Raw genomic sequence first — 20136 nt, 5'->3', positions numbered from 1 at the left:
AGTAATAAGCATTGGCGCTAGAAGTACTAGGGGCCTCCTGCGTGGGCAAAACTGGTGTAGACACAGAAGGAGATGATGTAGAACTATGTCTACTCCCTTCATCTGATGAATGATCTTGGGCAACTTTACTATCTGTGGCAGTACTGTCCTTACTTTGTTTGGACGCTATGGCACAATTATCACACAATTTTGAAGGGGGAGACACATTGATCTTCATACATATAGAACATAGCTTATCTGAAGGTGCAGACATGTTAAACAGGCTTAAACTTGTCAATAAAGTACTAAAACGGTTTTAAAACAAAAACGTTACTGTCTCTTTAAATTTTAAACAGTGCACACTTTATTACTGTATATGTGAAAAAGTATGAAGGATTTGTTCAAAATTTACCAAATTTTGACCACAGTGTCTTAAAGCATTCAAAGTATTGCACACCAAATTTCAGAGCTTTAACCCTTAAAATAAAGAAACCGGAGCCGGTTACAGTTTTAACCCCTCTACAGTCCCAGCTACAGCCTTTGCTGCGACTTTACCAAACCCAGGGGGGAATACGATACCAAATGAAGCCTTCTAGGAACCTTTCCAACTACTTTCAGATCCACACACATGAATCTGCATGTCTTGCTCTCAAAAGTAACTGCGCAGTAATGGCGCGAAAATGAGGCTCAGCCTACAACTGGGAAGGCCCTTCCTGACTGGAAAGGTGTCTAACTCAGTGCCTGACGTTAAAAAACATTCCCCAAGTTTATAAGTGTGAATTTCAAACATAAGATGTATAAAATGCCCAAATAAAGCAATCGATTTTGCCCATAAAAGTGTCTACCAGTTTTATAGCCCATATTAAGCCCTTTATTCTGTTTGAGACTAAGAAAATGGCTTACCGGTCCCCATGAGGGGAAATGACAGCCTTCCAGCATTACACAGTCTTGTTAGAAATATGGCTAGTCATACCTTAAGCAGAAAAGTCTGCTAACTGTTTCCCCCAACTGAAGTTACTTCATCTCAACAGTCCTATGTGGAAACAGCAAACGATTTTAGTTACTGCTGCTAAAATCATCTTCCTCTCACAAACAGAACTCTTCATCTTTTTCTGTTTCAGAGTAAATAGTACATACCAGCACTATTTTAAAATAACAAACTCTTGATAGTAGAATAAAAAACTACAACTAAACACCACATACTCTTAACCATCTCCGTGGAGATGTGGCCTGTGCAACGGCAAAGAGAATGACTGGGGTGGGCGGAGCCTAGGAGGGACTATATGGACAGCTTTTGCTGGGCTCTTTGCCATTTCCTGTTGGGGAAGAGATATTCCCACAAGTAAGGATGACGCCGTGGACCGGACACACCAATGTTGGAGAAACTATTTTTGTCTAAGTATTTTAGTGAGTGATACAGTAAACTGCGTTTTGTGGGAGAGTTAGGCCCCCTAACATTATGTGAAGTGCATATAATCGCCATGATTGTGGAAAGGGAAAAGGAACAAAGAAAAAAAAATTGTTTTTTAGGAGTAGTGGATCCCTAGGAAGGGATAGGGATATACTTATTCACCTTTTCACTTACAAGGTATTGCCGGCTAGGAACACACTTGGGGCTAGATTTATCAAAGCTGAGGCATACAGGGGCACGTATACGCGTCCCTGTACGCCTCAGCTTGCCTGTGGAAGGGCAAAATTACCCGCAGGTAATCACTATTGCACACGAGCGCAATTTTGCACTCGCGTGCAATCCCGCCCCCTGCCCGCGCACAGCCAATCACGTGCGGGCAGGAGCTGTCAATCACCTCGACCGCGGAGATTGAATCTCGCCACCTTAGAGGTGGCGAAGAGGTTAAGGAAGCGGCGGTCTGGTGAACGCTGCTTGATAAATTACGGCGAGCAAGTTCTTGTTAGAACTTGCAGCCGTAGGGCTTTGGTAAATCGAGCCCTAGGTATAGGAACAATAATAAGGAAGGGAGATAGGAAAGTTCTATCCTCAATATGGAGGAAGACCAGGATCTTGGACAACTTTTGCAGTAGTTGCGAGGGAAACCGCAATTGTAGTCACTGGCCTAGAGTTATGCCAGAGTACTATAGAAGTATTTTATCAAAATTAATTGAAATTATAGGAGTATAAGTTGTAGTATGGGATAAAACTGTAAAGCCCTGACAGGCCTGAGCAGCCAATATAACTAGTACTATGTAATGACCTTTACACAAAAAAGAAACGAGATAAAACATTTCCTTTCTTTTTCCTCTTTTAATATAAAATGCTGCTCTAACAATCTAAGGTCTGCTTTATATAAGGAGGTGTAAAAAATATGTCTGGGGGGGAGAGGGGTATTGCGCAACAGTTTGGGTACATCAATTGGCTTGAGATCACGCTAAAGGTTTCTGATAAGTTTGGCTATTAAGTATAAATATGAACATGGTACGTCTATCAGCAGATATAATGGGGTGATGACCACACTGGGGAGACATTAGTGCATAATATATAATATTGGGTCATAATTATTACAACTAGGATCAAAATAAATTAAAAATATAAAGAGGGGAGACTTATTAGAGCAGCATCCCCCATTTCCAACCCATAGTAAAATCTCTTATGTGGAGTATATATGGGATTCTCTTTTTAATTTTTTTTATACATTTTATGACTGTTTCTATAAACCCTTCACTCCTGTTTCTTTAGGTGAATCATTTCAGCATGTGGATAAAAACTCCATGTTAGTGGTCTGTACTTCATTGCTCTATGTTAGTTTATGGTACAAATAAAGGATCTGACATGAAGTGTTAATGTCTATGCTTCTGTGAGCGATTTCTTTGGGGGTTTTTTACACTTCTTGTAGTGACTTTTTAAAAAACAACTAGACAACATTACAGAATATATTGCTGCATTGGGTCTTATCATGAGTTGTGATATCAAAAGCATATGCCCATAAACAGGCAATATAATTAATATATTGATAAGTAAAGTGTTATTTAATGTATATTTTTGGCATTTGTTCAAGGAACAGCCATATGGAAATGTCTTATAAAAAGAGTATGGGTAAAACGGATTTAAATTTATGAAGCTCTATAACTATCAGTAATAGCATAGCAAAAATATACCATAATATATTCATTATTTAATAAATAACAAATTATTAGTATTTAATAAACAATCATTAGCAATAAGTGGTTATTGCTCCTAAAAATATTAGAAAAAAAGAATTTGTAACCTGTTGATTCATTAGAGTGCTTAGATTCAAGCAAGTCTGGATGCGAACAGGGTTCAAGCGTGCAGCAGCTTTCTCTGTTTATCTGAGAAAAACAAAAATAAAACATATAATCACAATACAAATAATGTTAAAGAAGCTGGCATTTCATGCAGATTGATAAAGCAAGGTACTATATATACATATACACACATACACACACTGTGTAGATATAGTAGGGTGGATAAAAAACAATTATTTCTTTTTATTAATTTAAATCTGATTTTTAAAATAAAATGCTTTTTAAGGAAAAAATCTGTCTATAGATAGTTTTGATTTAAGATGCATTATAATCTAAATGTTATTCATCCTGAAATAAGGATTAGTTTTTAATTATAAAGCAAAATGCTGTATATTAATAGCTGTAATGTTTGTTTGTTTTTTGGTAAATTAATTCAATCAATCCATTTACATAGTCATGCTCTCCACGAGGTTTCTGTCAGATTATTTTGGGGAATTTTTCTATTTTAGAGATATCACATTATTGGTTTAGTAATTTTCAAAACTGTGAATTTGTGTCTGCAGAAATAATATACCCCTTCTTCACAGCATAAATGTTATAAAATAAACATACATAGTTGAGAAATTGGCCTTAAAAGGACATAAATCATGGAAGAAAACTTTTGGGTTTCAGTTACAGCATACACATTTCATATTTACATCTATTATCAAATATTTGCTCATTCTCTTGGTATCTTACATTGGGTAACAGTGACAAGCAGCTAGCTCACATTAGTGCATTGCTTCTGAGCCTACCTATGTATGCTTTTCAACAATGGATACCAATAGAGAAAATTAGATAAGAGAAGTACATTGGAAAATTGTTAAAAATAGCATGTTCTTTCTAAATCATAAAAGTTTAATTTTGACTTTACTGTCCCTTTAATGCCATTGCTCCCCTGTTAATCTATGTATACAAAGTCATACTAAGTTTCAAGAAGCTCAATGAATAGAAGATTGTTTGGAGTGGAATAGATCTGCACAAGGACCTAAGAGTGAGGAGCAAGCATTAAAAAGTAAATATGTTTTAGTTAAATAAAACTATTTAAATTATTATTATTATTATTATTATTATTATTATTATTAAGGCAATAATTATTTTTCTTCTTCCAATAAAGTACAACTGAAAAGTTGATCAAATATAATTGATTAATCTATTAAACTGGAGACAGTTCACCACCCAATAATTTCATTAATTTAAAATTATCTATCTAAGCACATAATGATATATAACCAAATCAGTAATGGTTTGATATAACTGGAAAAATTAATCTAAAATGTTTACTATTCTAAAAATCAAAACTATGATGCAAATCAATTTAAAATTGTCCCACTGACTAGTGATTTAATGAAAAATGTATGTGTGTATATAAGTATGTATGCATACATACATTTAAATATAATCAGTACTCTTGTAAACGGATTCAACTATCTTTAAGGATGATAAAAGCAGTGTTTACATAGTATTTTTGATACCCCCTGACCAGGGACGTATTTAGGTTTTGTGCTGCCCTAGGCACTCAAAATTCTGCTGCCCCCACCAGGTTAAATGCCTTTTTTTTAGACATAATATTTTTGGGGCAGGGTGTAAAAAATTAAAAAAATGATGTCTCTAAGTAGATGTTCACCAGGGCTTGCATTCACTCTGGTCACACACACACACACATTATATATATATATATATATATATATATATATATATATATATATATATATATAGATATAGATATAGATATATATATGTATGTATATATGTGACATTATTTTGCAAGTCAGATGATTAATGTGTTTATATGAGAATAAAATATCCTTCACTGTAGGTAGTTGTTTAACCTTAAACATCTTCTTTGGTGATTGACAGTTATTTAAGCAAAATATCTGCTTGGATAAATATGTAATGAGTATACAAACTGGCCTTTAAAAGTACTTAAAAAATACAACAGTAGTTATGATAGTTTAAGGAATTGTATCCTAGGGGATAAAGTCACATGATACAATCATAATAAAGTATATACTTGTATTGTTTCTGAATGTATTAAATGCATACAACATATTTGCAGTTGTGTTTTAAGTCACATAGTTGTATAGATTCAGCAATAAATACTTATTCTTTGCATGTATGACAGATAGACAAACAGTAAATGTACAAGTATTTAGTGACTAATCTGTTTGAGTATTTTAATGCCTAATGAAGATGTATTGAAGGGAGAAAGGCATATGATGTTTCACAGTGGTCACGGTGTAGTGAAAACTGCACTGTGTAGTCTGTGTGAGTCTCAATCACGCGGTGGAGTCAGGAAGAATACCGCATTCCATCTCAGACCAGGCCAGGCTGCGCAAGTGAGTTCCGCCTCCACTGTCACCACATCATGCGCACCCACATACAATCCCATAGGATAGCAATAGCCGGGCCAGCCATTTAAGTCATTTGTAATTAGTTGATTTAGCCACCCGGCCCTGAGTTCAGTAGAGTGGCCCTAGGGACTCAAAATTCTGCTGCACTAGGCACCGGCCTCGTTGACCTATGCCTTAATACTTCCCTGCTCCTGACACTCCTTGGCCACTTATATTTACCATATAATTTTAGGAATTCAAGTCTTTTCAATAATCACCAGTGTTGAAGTGTTTTTAAAGTGAATGTCAATTTTGATGCTAAAGTGTCCGGTTTTTAAAAATTTGATTAAAAACAGGGGCACTTTAATTCATAAAAATTTACATTTTACTCCTGTTATGAAAAAAAACTTACCTTTTAATCTTGACAGTTGCTCCAGCTTCCTCTGGTCGCTGCAAGCCATTTCTGACGTCAGAAATGATGGATCGGTCATCCTCCAATCACGGCTTCCTGGGGGAATCAGTGTCTGATTCAACGCCGTGATTGGAGGAAGCCGTATTCCTCATTTTAGACCCAGGAAGAGGCTTTGCGACGGGTGGAGGAAGCTGGAGCGGTTGTCAAATTTAAAAGGTAAGTTTGTTTTCACAACAGGAGTGAAATGCAAATTTTGATTAATTCAAGTGCCCCGGTTTTTAATCAGATTTTTAAAAACTGGACACTTTAGAATCAAAATTGACATTCACTTTAAGAAATTCTTTTGTGGGGCAGCCAACAGTGTATCTGTTTGTATCTAGCTGTCTTTTTGTTTTGTAACAATAAAAGTTACATTTTAAGATTGATTCTTACTATTTCCTATATTTAAAGCCTTGTGTTCAAAGGCATTTCTCTTTTATCATCCTACTCTAGGGATGTGTCCTTTTTGTTATATATATATATATATATATATATATATATATATATATATATATATATATATATATATATATATATTAAACCTGTAACTCAGATTGGCAGTCCATACATTTCCTGAGTATTTGAATTAAAACGTTTGCACCAATCCTCATGTCATAGACATATATATATATATAATTGGGTAGTTTTCCAAGGTTTGATGAAAAATCAAAAACGAGGTCTGGAGAGCTAAAGCTTAAAGGGACACTCAATTAAAATTAAACTTTCATTATTTAGATAGAGTATGCTATTTTAAACAACTTTCCAATTTACTTCAATTAACAAAATGTGCACCGTCTTTGTATATTTAAACTTTTTGAGTCACCAGCTCCTACTGAGCATGTGCAAGAATAAGTGTGTATGCATTTGTGAATGGCTGATGGCTGTCACATGGTAAGTGTGTGCATTTGTGATTGGATGATGGATGTCACATGGTACAGGGGGAGTGGAATAAAACATAAAACTTTTAAAATTGTCAGAAAAAAATCTACTACTCATTTGAAGTTCAGACTAAGTGCTTTTGCATTGTCTTGTTATCTTGCATTTGTTGATTATGCAAATCTACTGTGTTGACTGGTCCTGGTAGTGATATATAGTAGTGATGTATCCTGGTAGTGATATAATGATGGTGCTTGGAAATGGGGCGAGGGGGGGGGGATGAAAAACTTTAATGCCTTTAGAGGGCATTTCATCCCCAAGAAAACATATCCTTTACTGAACAGAAGGACCAACTGTGGGCACTGATTAGAGAATATGCTTTTCTAAGGGTGGCACAGGAGCAGCCAAGTACAGAGGTTAAAAACAGGTTTCTCAGGGGACTAACAAACAAATGCCCTTTAAAAAAAACACAAAAGTTTATTTTTGTTTACTATCTCCCTTTAAAGCATCCCCCCGCACATTGAATTAAGTTTGGAAAAAAAGAGCAAAATGGTTAAAGTTTGTTTTCATATTATGCCACCCTTGTTTAAAACCTCGAACTTCAGCAAACCAAAGAAGTAAGCAGAAAACAGTAGATGCTGTGTGTGATCAAATCTCATGTACAGAAACAACAGAGCGCAAGTAAGTCCTGCACACAATAACAGTTTTATATTTATTGCAGCAACCAAATGCTTCACTAGGCTCATTTCAGCAGATGCAAATACAATGGCAAACCCAAAACAAAACAAATATTAGAAACTGTAATTATCGCAATCTAGCAAAACTAAATCCAATGGGATAAGTGAAGTATATTCATACAGTTATCCACTTGATCTATCTTTAATTGAAATAAAAATTGAATGTTCACTGTTTTAGGACAGACCTTGGGCTGCATCCTTTTGTATATGCTGTATATTTTGAATTCAAATGATCTACGATTAAACACAGCTTCCTACTCATACTTGAATACAATAATAGAAAAAAACACACAATTTAAAGGCAGGAATGAACAAATATACTTAAATATTAGGAAGCAGTTAGACCTTTTAGATGTCAGACTAAATGCTTAGATGCCAAGGGGGAGGAGCCAACAAGTCTACATATTTCTTTTCAAAATTGTTTTAGGAGTCAGATGCAAACTTTTAGGATTTTTCTACCCCTGATGGTGCATTAGAATCAGCCATTTTTTTCTCATGAAACAGCACCAGGGTTCTGGTATAGTTATGTTTAACCTCTTTTACACTCATTTAATAATATTATGTTCTAATGAACAAGAGCATTTTATTATTAAACTAGATTTTCCCTTAAAAGAAAATTTGCCTAAGCAACATAACTGATACAAACTTTGTGCTACTAATATAAATATTTTGAATATCTACAGCACAGCATATACCTGTAATAAGAGCTCTACAATTGAACATGACCCATATTAAATTGTAATTAAACAAATTACTTTATCTGAAGAGCTTGCTTCCTTGCAACACAAACAGACATTTGTATAGTCCTCAAAGTAACAAAAAAAATCACCAGTATATATAGTTTCATGTTCCTAGACTTCCCTGTGCCATATCAGAAAAATTCCCAGGAACCAAAAAGCCGTTAGAATGGAACATTCCCAGACAGTCACCTTTTTTGTGTGCAATGGTAGTAGCTAAATTTAGATGATCCATGATTCATTATACATTAGTAACTATATCATACTATTTTACAATATAAAAAAACAAACACATGACGCTTTACTGACTAGGCTTTCAGATTTACAGGAACTAATGATAAAAATAGTAATAACAAATACAAAGCAATAACTTTACTTGCAGGAATTATCAGAAAAAAGCTAAAAAAAAAAAAAAAAAAGTGGGATACAGGTCAATAAATAATTTACAAGCATACAGAACTCATATACACACCATATACAATTTTGCAGCAAATATAGTTTAGTATCCCTTAAAAGAGATTCACAATAATATATAACAATCCCAACTTGCATTATTACTTGAAACAATATGAATAAAAAATAACCAGGTCAAATATATAAAACCCATAAAGCCCAGATGACAAGACAGCAGTACCTTCAAAAGCACCACATCAACAGCTCTGTCTACTTTAGATATGTCACACAGGCTGTATCGTCTTTTATGTCTCTCGTACATGTTTTTCCCAGGATTTAAGTGAAGCAGAAAAGAAAAGGATCCAGCAAAGTCCTGATCATATAACCAGACGTTAGATGCTAAATGCATGTGAGCAAAGACTGTGGTCTCCCTCTGCTCACCCTCCGCAGAGAAATCACCAGGAGTCTTGATTCTGTGACAGGAAAAAAAATACTTTCCACAACTGGGATCAGAGATTTGGTTAAAATCTTCTGTGTGAAATTAGTTTTCATCCAAACAGAGATCATCAAAAAAGATAAAGTTCAAACTGAATTAATAAAAAAAATAAAAATATTTCAACCAAGTATTCTTGTCAGGATATATTATCTGTCCTGTAATCCTCCAGAAAACGGTGGCAAAAAAAATAAAATAAGTGACTTCAATTTATCTCATCTAGAGACAAAAAAGGCTAAATTCCAGCCAGTCACATTAGCACCAAAATTTCCATAATTTCCTTCACTTCAAATAAATAGAGGTCCCTTTTCCTAAAGAGAAGAATTTGAGACACTGGTTCAAGCTCTACCACCATATTCAAGCTGATTTTTTTGAATGTTTGATTGCCAGTCAAAATTCAAAAAAGGAACAAAGCCACTCCTTTGTAGAGGTCATTATTTTCTTTTTTTTTCCATTCTGCACTGATGCTTAAATCATATTCCCACAACTTAAGAGGTCCTAAAATCCAATGAGTTTAAAAAAAAAGAAGAAGGTAAAAGCTGTATCAAAAGCGTCTTTTCCAAAAGAGTGAGCTTCTTTAGTGTTTCTATTTACACTTCCAGTACTCCCTAAACCTCTTCTAACGAAATTCAGATGAGGAAAGAAAAAAAAAGAAAGAAAACGCATGCGACTACAACAGCCAGCACTGAGCCAAAGTTTCCCTATATGGAGTACTGGCTGTTTCACACACATGAAAGAGGAAACAAAGTGATTTTCTGGTAAGACAAAAGAAGAAGCTTGTTAATATAAGTTAACTTGTGATATAGACTGCCCAAATTTGTCTTCTTCCCAGTTGTTTTCGTGACAGGGCTCTGTAAGCCTGACTAATTTACTTCTGTCAATGCTTTCATTCAGATCAGCTGGGGCCCATGAAACTGCACTGCCACATGGCTTCCTGTATTCTGACTGTTCCACCCTCCCTTCCCCCTTGTTAGCATCACACACCCGACATCCCTCTCATGGGACAGAAAGCCTTTCCATAGAGCTTATAGTGCACAGATTCCAAGACTGAACCAAAACCTTGGAATGTACACAAATTTACTAGCAGACAAATCAGATTTCACAAAAATAGCAAATAAAACAGGATTCCCTTGCAAAATAGATGTGCTGAGGAAAAAAGTACTTTGTGCGTGGGTAATACATGTCTGTATTGATAGTCTACCCCAAATGATCATATTTTTATATAACTAATTCCACCCACACATAAAACAGTACTAGATAGTCTCAAACTATTAAATATAGCTGAATATCATTATATTTAAAGAAGCACAAGTATTAGCCAATAGCATTAATTTATCATTTATATTCCAGCACATACAGTGTTAATGTGTTTCTGGGGTATTTTAATCCATTTTTGAATAAAACAAAGTGTACCCCTTTACATTTTGCAGGCTAGCCACAGTATGCACAAGACCTCAGTCGCGTTGGCCTGACTTGAACTACACATGCACTGTCACTCTCCAAGCCTCAGGTGCACAAGCTCAGGAAACACAGCCTTTTGACTGGCTACATTTTAGCCTGGCCTACTTTTAGATTTGTGGGGGCTACAAAGTATTACTTTTAACCAGAGGTGTAAATCTCTACAAATGATACACCACATTTTAATTTTTTCCAGCTAAAGGGTCAGTGAATACAATTAATACATTATATTATTTTGTAGGCTTGCAAAAAAATGTTTAATTATAATATCATACATCAATTTACAGCACAAAGAGCGTGTGGTGTCATGTAATAAAAGTGCTGCAAAATGTAGTTCAGACACATTATAAAAGATGGTGGGCTGCATTTGGCCCCTGAGGGTTAGGTTGGACAGCTGTGGTTTTCAAAAGATGAAAACACCCAGAAGATCATTTTCACATCTCAGCACTGGCTTTTATTTAAATGTATCCATGAAAAATTGTACCTTATACAAAATAACATTACAGTGAGGCACTGTGTCCTGTGTTTCCAAGGGAAAAAAATACAAAGTGAACAGTTAGGCACTGTGCACTGCTACAAAGCTTCAAACACCCCATCTTCTCACAGAGTTTGATTTCCATTTTGAACAGCACAGTGAATGATGGTTTCTAAACTGAGAAACCAACATATGGAAAAACACACAATGAATAAATGAGCAAATTTATAAAAATAACTAGTTATGCAACTGAGCACTACCACAATAATCATAAGCATCCCATATCTGCAATACATTAAGTTGATCATGTAAATACATAACAAGGAATTGTATCCTGTACACTATTTATATTGTGACTTCACAGAAGTGGGTGCAAGAAGAGAAAGCCTTTAATGGTAAACTACATCACATGCAGGTCTGACATCACAGCATTTAAAGCACCATTTAGGAGCAGCAATGGTGATTGGTGGATACACACATATGCCTATTGTCTTATTGCATATGTTAAGAGTGAGTGCAAAATATGGTACAAAAATCAGATGACAGAAAAAAAAGAGGCATAGTGAATTTGGGTTTGGAACCTTCACAATCATATACTGTCTGTACTGACTCACTTTTGTCAAAATACAGATATTTCGGTCATCAGCGGGCAAACATATTTGTGCAACATCTTTAGCACTATACAATAAATAAATATGATTCCCACGACAAAAATAATTTCCCCTCTACTTTTTCATCAATGCTGAAATTGTTTTCCTAAGCATTTTTATAAGAAATCTACTGCAAAAAGGAAAATCTGAATGTAGAATTATTTGCTGATGCAATATCTTTATTTCCGTTATTAAACACACATCCAATGATTTCCAGATGTTTAGGAAAATTAAAAAACTTTTCTAATGATATGACATACAAGGAAACTCCATAATACCCTTCAAACTCTATAAATGTAATTTTGAATTAAGCAACAGGGTACACTCCATACCAACACTATCTCAAAAACTAGGGTTTTTTTATTTTATTTTTTCATTAAAGGGACAGTCTACTTAGTCATCTTAAAGTTTTACTTTAGCTTAATCTGCAAATATCCTCCTTTGTATATCATGCACCATTAACAGTAAAAACGTTATTTTAAAATGAATATTGCTTCTGGTAACTTTGAAATGGCTGTCAAGCTCCGCCCACTGATGACATCACAATCTAAGCTGCATCTAGGCACTCTGCTGAATAGCACTGACAGTGTGTTGAATCCAATTAGTGAGTCTTTTGTAACTAGTGAAGCCTTTAATGCAGCCCAGATCGTGATGTCATCAGTGGGCAGAGCTTGGCAGCCATTTCAAAGTGACCAGAAACAGTAGCCAATTTAAAATAACTTTTACTGTTACAGCTGCATTATATAGAAAGGGCGCAGGAGGATATTTACAGCTTAAAGGGACACTGAACCCAAATGTTTTCTTTTGTAATTCAGAAAGAGCATGCAATTTTAAGCAACTTTCTTATTTACTCCAATTATCAATTTTTCTTCGTTGTCTTTATTTGAAAAAGAAGGCATCTAATCTTTTTTTGGGTTCAGTACTCTGGACAGCACTTTTTTTATTGGTGGATGAATTTATCCACCAATCAGCAAGGACAACCCAGGTTGTTCACCAAAAATGGGCCGGCATCTAAACTTACATTCTTGCATTTCAAATAAAGATACCAAGAGAATGAAGTAAATGTGATAATGGGAGTAAATTAGAAAGTTGCTTAAAATTTCATGCTCAATCTGAATCACGGAAGAAAAAATTTGGGTACAGTGTCCCTTTAATCTAAAGTAAGACTTTAAGATGACTTACTGTAGACTGTCCCTTTAAAGATGTGATTTTAATCTTCTGCTGAATAACTATCCAGTGAATATACAGTACAAAATGCTTCCTCATATCTCCCCAAGACATGTCATTGTCTAGCTAAAGGGCATGACCTTATGACCTTTTTAATTATAAATTGCATTTCCTTCTTCCCAGTTAATGTTTAATAAGACAACATGTAAATTACAGTACAGTGAACAAAATATATAAAAGGCAAAGTGCAGGCAGGGAAACATTTTAGATTATATGAGAAGCACTTTTCTATAAGAATAAGTACAAAAAAGAAAATACTTTAATGTGCAAGGAATTTTATTATTGTGTTTGTATTTTACTATGTGTTTAACCCCTGCAAATGGGATGAAGATATTGTTAAAATCTTTTCTAAAGCAGAAATGCGCTACTGGGTCCTGGCCGAACACATCTGATGAGCCAATAGGGAGAAGGATACGTGCATAGCCAGTGACACCAATACCAGCTAGCTCTCAGTAGCACAGTGCTGCTCCACAGCTTACCTAGGTATGCTTTTCAACAAAGGATGCTAAAACAACAAATCTAGTTTGATAATATAAGTATATTGAAAAGTATTTACCCGAGCCTTGGAAGAATATTTTTTTTAATGAATGTCCCTTTAAGTAGCAATACATAACAGTAGTATTAGACAAGCTTGTCTAGCGTAAGCACCAAAGTGCCACACAGAAGTCTTTATCTGACCCCCCAATTTTTCATTCCACAATTATTTGTATCTCTCCACCTGTAAATCTTTTGTTTAATTTTTCTGAGGATCCTATGTATAGGCTTCTAGACCTCTGTTTTAAACATAAATTTTGCTGCACAGTTAATTTGAAATTTATTTACGGGGGGGAATATGAAAACTGAATTAAAAATGACTAAAATCTGTATTGAATCATGTGCATTCTTATAAAAAGTGAAACCCAGATTGCTCAAAGAGACAGAATACACTTTGAAAATGTAATATGAGAAATTTCAACTTCTTTTCTGCAAGATACTCACACAAATATCTCATATTTTTTTAGTGAGACCAAGCAATTTTAGAAAAATATTTTAGCATGCAAAAATGCAGTAATATAGTAAAACACAATATGAACTGCAAAAAAAATAATAATAATTTTAAAAAAATTGTGTCATTTTCTATGGCAACAAATTTGTTTAAAATGTAGGAGCCTGACAGTGATATTTTTACATAGATATATGGATAATATCCAAAAGTTAGGAGCCTGGGGCAGGGTCAGACTGGCCTACTGAGACACTGGGATATTTCCCAGCAGGCCACAGGCACACAGCAATTGGGGATCAATTACAAGGAGGCACCAGTGCTTGCGTCTACGATTTGCAAGCCTACTGCGCACTTGCCACTTAAGGCTTATACTTAGGTTGTAAAAAAAAAATCCCCTTAGGAGAACACCCCTTAGAACTTCTAAGATATGTTTTCTAAGTGGGCCTTTTTAACAGTCTAAGTATTAGTGAGGGGGAAAATTTGAATCCCTCCAATCATACGTCAGAGAGACCTCCTGCTCAAAGCAGGCTGAAAAGGGGAGTGGCCTGCCCAGTGCTTCCATTGCACGGATTACTTGTTCACTAAGAACAGTGAGGTAACCATGTAAGTAGTCAGGCTAATATGCTATTTTCAACATGTGTCATATAAACTTTCATTTTTATAAAGATTTCTGTTTTCAAGGCACTTTCCACATGATGTGGATTGTTTTAACATGTTAAGCATTTTTAAGAAAACAGTAGATTGCCCCTATAACTTTTGCAGGCTAAGCTAGGTTGATATATATATATATATATATATATAAAATATAATATACAGTGTGTATATATATATATATATATATATATATATATATATATATATATATATATATATATATATATATATATATATATATATATATATATATTAGAAAATGGAGAGCACTCTAACTTTAAACCAACTTGCCAGGGTGCAAACAGAGAACAAATAAACAAAGGCTTGAACTCGCTTTTTTTTTTGCAAAAAACGTGCCTTTAATGTAACGTTTCGGGGAGCGTATCCTCTTCCTCAGACGCCTCGTCTGAGGAAGGGGATACGGTCCCCGAAACATTACAGTAAAGGCATATTTTTTGCAAAAGACCAGCGAGTGCAAGCCATGGTTTATTGAGATATATATATATATATATATATATATATATATATATATATATATATTAGCAACAAAACATGCCAGCAAAACATAATATATAATGTAAGTTTTTTTTTTTTTAATTATGTAAAATAATTCCCTGTAATATTTCAAATAAACTTAAAATTATTGTACAGCTACTCCACTCTGGCTGAATGATAAGCAAGTCAGTCAGGATGGGTGGTATTAGGGTAAAGAAAACTCTTAGCATTTGTGCACAATTTATAAGAAGTTAAGTGGTCAACAGAAAATATTTGGTTTATTAAGGGAATAGTATGTATATCTATTTTTATACAGCATAAGCTACAATTTATTAAAACGTGTTTACAGTTATATGCTGCTGGAACTATTTTAAATTATGATTTTCTCATATTATGTTACTACAACTTTTTCTAATACTGCCCCACACAACAATTTTCAAATACCAAATAAGTCATTGTAGAGGCTGTTGAAGTTTACTCCCAGTAACACTGCACTCTCAGGTCAATATTCCCAAATGATAGGATGATAAATAACAGAAAACAGTGTCTATAATGTTACATGCAGAATGAATCCCCTAATCTGGTCGGTATAAAATATGCCCTGCCTGAAAAAGATGATGGTTAAAAGTTGGTCTATAGTAGAGGTGGGTTCTACACTTTAATGTCTGTTTTTTTTTAGCAACCTTAGCTTGTACCCTATCAATGGCTGCACTGTAGAGATGACAGAGGGTATCATATTTCCTTTTTCCTACTTTTCTTATTTATCATTCTCTTTGTCCTGCTGTAGCATAGGATATGTAAAAAAAAACTACCTTGTAAATGTATGGCAGTTAGTGCCTTTAAGAAGTAGGGGTGCTACAGTAATAAATGTGCATAGTAACTGCAAAACAATTGTGTGTAAGAGAGTTTGTGTGTGTTAGATAGTGAGAATATGAGAGAATGAGCAATAGGATGTGTGTGTGAGAAAGTGAGATTATATGTGAGAAAACGTGTGACAGTGTTTAAAAGTGTGTGTGAGTGTTATTTGTAAGAGTGTGTGAGAGTTAGTGTGAGTGTTAACAGAGAGCTTGTGTGAGAGAGTGTTTGTGTGTATCTGTGTTTGTGTCTGTGTGTGCATATCCCTGGCTATATATGTATGTGTGCAATTATTCCTGCCTCAGCTTGCTGCCATGTGAACAAGAATATTATTTTTAGGAGAATACATGTAAGATATTTATTTGTATATAATTGTATATACAGGGTGTTTTATTTTCAATACAAATGTATATTAGAAGCGTATAACGGCGTAATACAAGTTTACGTATGACGTCGTGAAAATTTGGAGTTGAAAAAGTGGGATCACTAAGAAACTTCATGGGACCACTAACTCTTGGGCAACTTTTTTCAACCCCTGTATTTATATATATATATATATATATATATATATATATATATATATATATATATATATAAAAAAACCTGAGGATGCACTCGCCGTGTTGAAAAATCTTTAATACGTAAAGTATTAAGTAAGCGTTTTCAGGGCGTGACCCCCGTCTTCAGACTCTTTCCTGTAAAAATTACCACAGCGATCACCTAAAACTAAAAGGAAGTCTGCCCTTTCAAATGAGGGATTCCTCTTTTTAATGTAAGTGGTCTGGGACTGAGATATGGGCTCCTCAAGCGCTAAACACCCCCAGGCAAAAACTCTCATCCTTGTTCCCTGTGACCATCATGCATGGACGTGGGCATATCCCTAGGAGATCTGCCCCCAGCTAGTGATAAAGGAGACTGCAGTCCCCAGGATCCTGCTTGGATGTTGTCATCCTCTGCACGCAGGGCTAAATGCAGCTGATAAAGGGTCATTTTGCATTAAAAGTTTGCCATATAATTACATTATTTATTTTGCCCCATTTTCATGATATTTAAGATTGAAATTTTAGGGATTTAACCATTTTGAGAATTGGAAATGCATACTGGAAACTTTACAAATCTAACCCTGCCACATATCTGTCCCTAAATGACCTCAGCACAGTTTATCTAATTAGGAACTGCAAAACCATAGAGATTTTTCTAACAAAATGACAGGCCTGGCCTACTCCAGTAATAACTCTGCATTGACTCCTCTAGTAAGGCAAGTAGCTTGGTGGAGTTTGGCTATTGAAAAATAATTCTATTTAAGCAATTTTCACACTGCAGGACTGCACAAAAAACATTTGAATTACAAGGGAGTTACTGTCCCTCTAATTAGGAACACTCTACCGTATAATAAATTCCAGAACCTAAGATAAAAAAAACACTGTTTCAAGAGAACACTTAATTTCTCATATATTCTTATTCTGTACCACAAAAAATTATTTAAAATGTGAGCTTACCATATGAGATAAAGTCAGCAGCGTGTGACAAAGAAAAGGAAGTGCAAGCGAATAAGAAAATCTTATCTACAGCTAATATAGGGTTAAGGGTAATGGTTAGTTTATCATTATAATTATTGTAAAGGAGAAGCACAACCGTTTTAGCAGTAGTGAGAAACCTCAAAGCTTTGTGACCCATCTCCAAACAGAAGTAAATATTACATGACTCGAAGCTAGAAACTTAGAAACACAATGTGACAAATGTCAAGCTCAGCAGTTAGTCGTATGCCTTAAAGGGACAGTAAACACATTGTAATAATATTTTTTGTCTGCAGTGTTGCATATCAGCAGAGTCTGTTATTAGAACAAACACTTTGCTTGCTACTATTGATTTTCAATGGTCAAACTTCACCAGCCACTTTTTTTGGTTAAGCCCAGCTGGACGATAGGCCGCAGAAGACAGGGCTTGCCACTGTCATTGTGTTTACAAAATATACATTGTTTGGTTTCAGCAGAAATGATAAGATAAACCACAAATTAGGGGCAGATATGTGTCAGTATTAGGCTAGTGATGCTTGACATGCTTCTTCAGTTTTTAGAAGTGAGAAATCTACACTTTTTAGACACATTACAGGAGAAGGGGGGCGAAATAAACAAATTAAAGTATATTGCAAATTTGCTTTGCAATTCATATTTAATCATTTTATATTACAAAAGGTGTTTACTGTCTATGTCGATCAAATTTTTTGGAGACAAAGTACTCTACACAGAATTTAAATTAATGATAATTATAATAATGACAATAATAATAACAATAAATACTCATAGTATTATGTGAAATTTTGAGGACTATGAGTAATACTAGCTCTACAGAAAAGGGTAACACTATAATGTTGGTTAATTAAAATAACTGCTTATTTGTGTCATTTATGTATTTGAATAATCTTTCTAAAAGTTGTAAATTTACTACAGTGCTCATGAAGGGAAAATAAACAACATTTAAAGTACTGATGCAAGTGAATAAAACACACCCGAACAATGCAAGACTTGCAGACAGTTGTGCATCTTTCTGCCTAGCTGATTACCACCATGCCTAGTGGAATTTTAGAAATTAAATTTAACTGCAGTAGAATTAAATTAAATTCTTGCATATCTAACGTTTCATTGTATTTGACCAGTCAACAACCTAAATGCAGGACATAAGTCTTGGTCCCTGTTGTGTGAGAAGAAAATGGAGTGAGGCAAAAAAATTTGAGAGTAGGGACAGACCAAGGGCCGATTTTAAGAGCTTTTGTGCAGAATAATATTGTTCTAAGTATATTTCAATTGAGGGGCATTTTTTAATTTAAAATGTTCTACACTCGTTCGTTACTTTAAAAAAAAAAAACATCAATAGTTTCAGGATTGGAGCAAGAATCTGCATTTCTTAGTTGAGTGGAAAAAAGTAAATGCGACCTACCATGTCTTCGATGACCAATATCATACGCCCATACAAAAAATGAAGCCCAAAGTCATTACCAAGAGAAGCCGGACAGCCTCTAGCAATAAAGACTGTTAGTGCTTTAGTCAACTACACAGGAGGACAACTGGTTCAGGACAGCGCTGTATTTCAGTTTCATGCTGTCCTATTAAACACAGAAATCTGCCGCCTGCTGCCTCCCTCATCCCTATCAATTTAATGTTGTATTTGCTTCATGTATATTTCACACAGTTTAGCAGCAAGCTATTAATTTCTTCCTGCCACACGTATGATATTGAACAACTCCCTTTCTACAGATAATGCACACACACATAACAGAATTTAACCCTCTTTTGGCAAGTAGCACAGACACAACACACTTTACTCCCTTACCACTAAATACACACAAAGCACAGATTTGAACTCTTTTCTGAAAATAACACACAGTCCAGAAACTTTACCTCATTTCAGTCACTAATGTAGTTATTTAAAGGGTGATTATAGTTAAAAAATGACCTGCTCTTATTCATTAGAAATTCAGTAATAGGGGTTATCCAACGGACCTATTGCACGAGGAAGTGAAAAGGGCCAGTGAAGACACATGCACCAATACCATTAAGGAACAGGATAAGAAGGATAGAATTATTTTTGTATCAGAATATAGTAAACAAAGCTCAAAGATAAAAAGGATTATTAATAAGTATTGGTTTATGTTGAGAGAATGCCATCCAGGTGTGCAATCATTTTTTAATATCCAATGTCTGCTTACAGGAAAAGTTCCAGCATTAAAGATAAGTTGGTGAGGGCTGATATAGGTAGTAAAAAATTGAAGCAGAGTTATATTACCGAAAAAAATTTGGGTTGTTACCCTTGTTTAGGCTGTGCAAATTGTAACAACATGGTAAAAGGTTCTACCTTTGTACATCCACACACAGGCAAAATATATAAAATTAATGCTTTTCTTACATGCAACTCCTGTTATGTGATTTATCTTATCAAATGCCCGTGTGGGTGGATTTACATTGGCGAGACTACCCAGAGAGTAAGGGATAGGATTATCCAGCACAAATCAAATATAAGATGTAAAGACCTAAATGCCCCAGTCTCTAGTCATTTTCTATCAAAAGGTCACTCAATTGCTCAATT

At 34.8% G+C, this 20136-nt stretch overlaps 1 protein-coding gene across 7 annotated transcripts in view; it reads right to left on the bottom strand.

The window, feature by feature from the left end:
• AKAP13 (A-kinase anchoring protein 13) overlaps window positions 1–20136 on the bottom strand; it is a 521925-nt gene that overhangs the window by 178542 nt on the left and 323247 nt on the right. For all 7 annotated transcript variants that reach the window (XM_053717637.1, XM_053717639.1, XM_053717640.1 and 4 more), the window contains one exon: window positions 3201–3282. In XM_053717637.1, the coding sequence (XP_053573612.1) occupies window positions 3201–3282 (82 nt within the window). The remainder of the gene's footprint in view (window positions 1–3200; window positions 3283–20136) is intronic.

Source organism: Bombina bombina, chromosome 6 (genome assembly GCF_027579735.1).
Source record: "Bombina bombina isolate aBomBom1 chromosome 6, aBomBom1.pri, whole genome shotgun sequence".
Classification (NCBI taxonomy): domain Eukaryota; kingdom Metazoa; phylum Chordata; class Amphibia; order Anura; family Bombinatoridae; genus Bombina; species Bombina bombina.
Note: the sequence above shows the minus strand (reverse complement) of the source record. Positions and strands in the feature narration are given on the sequence as shown.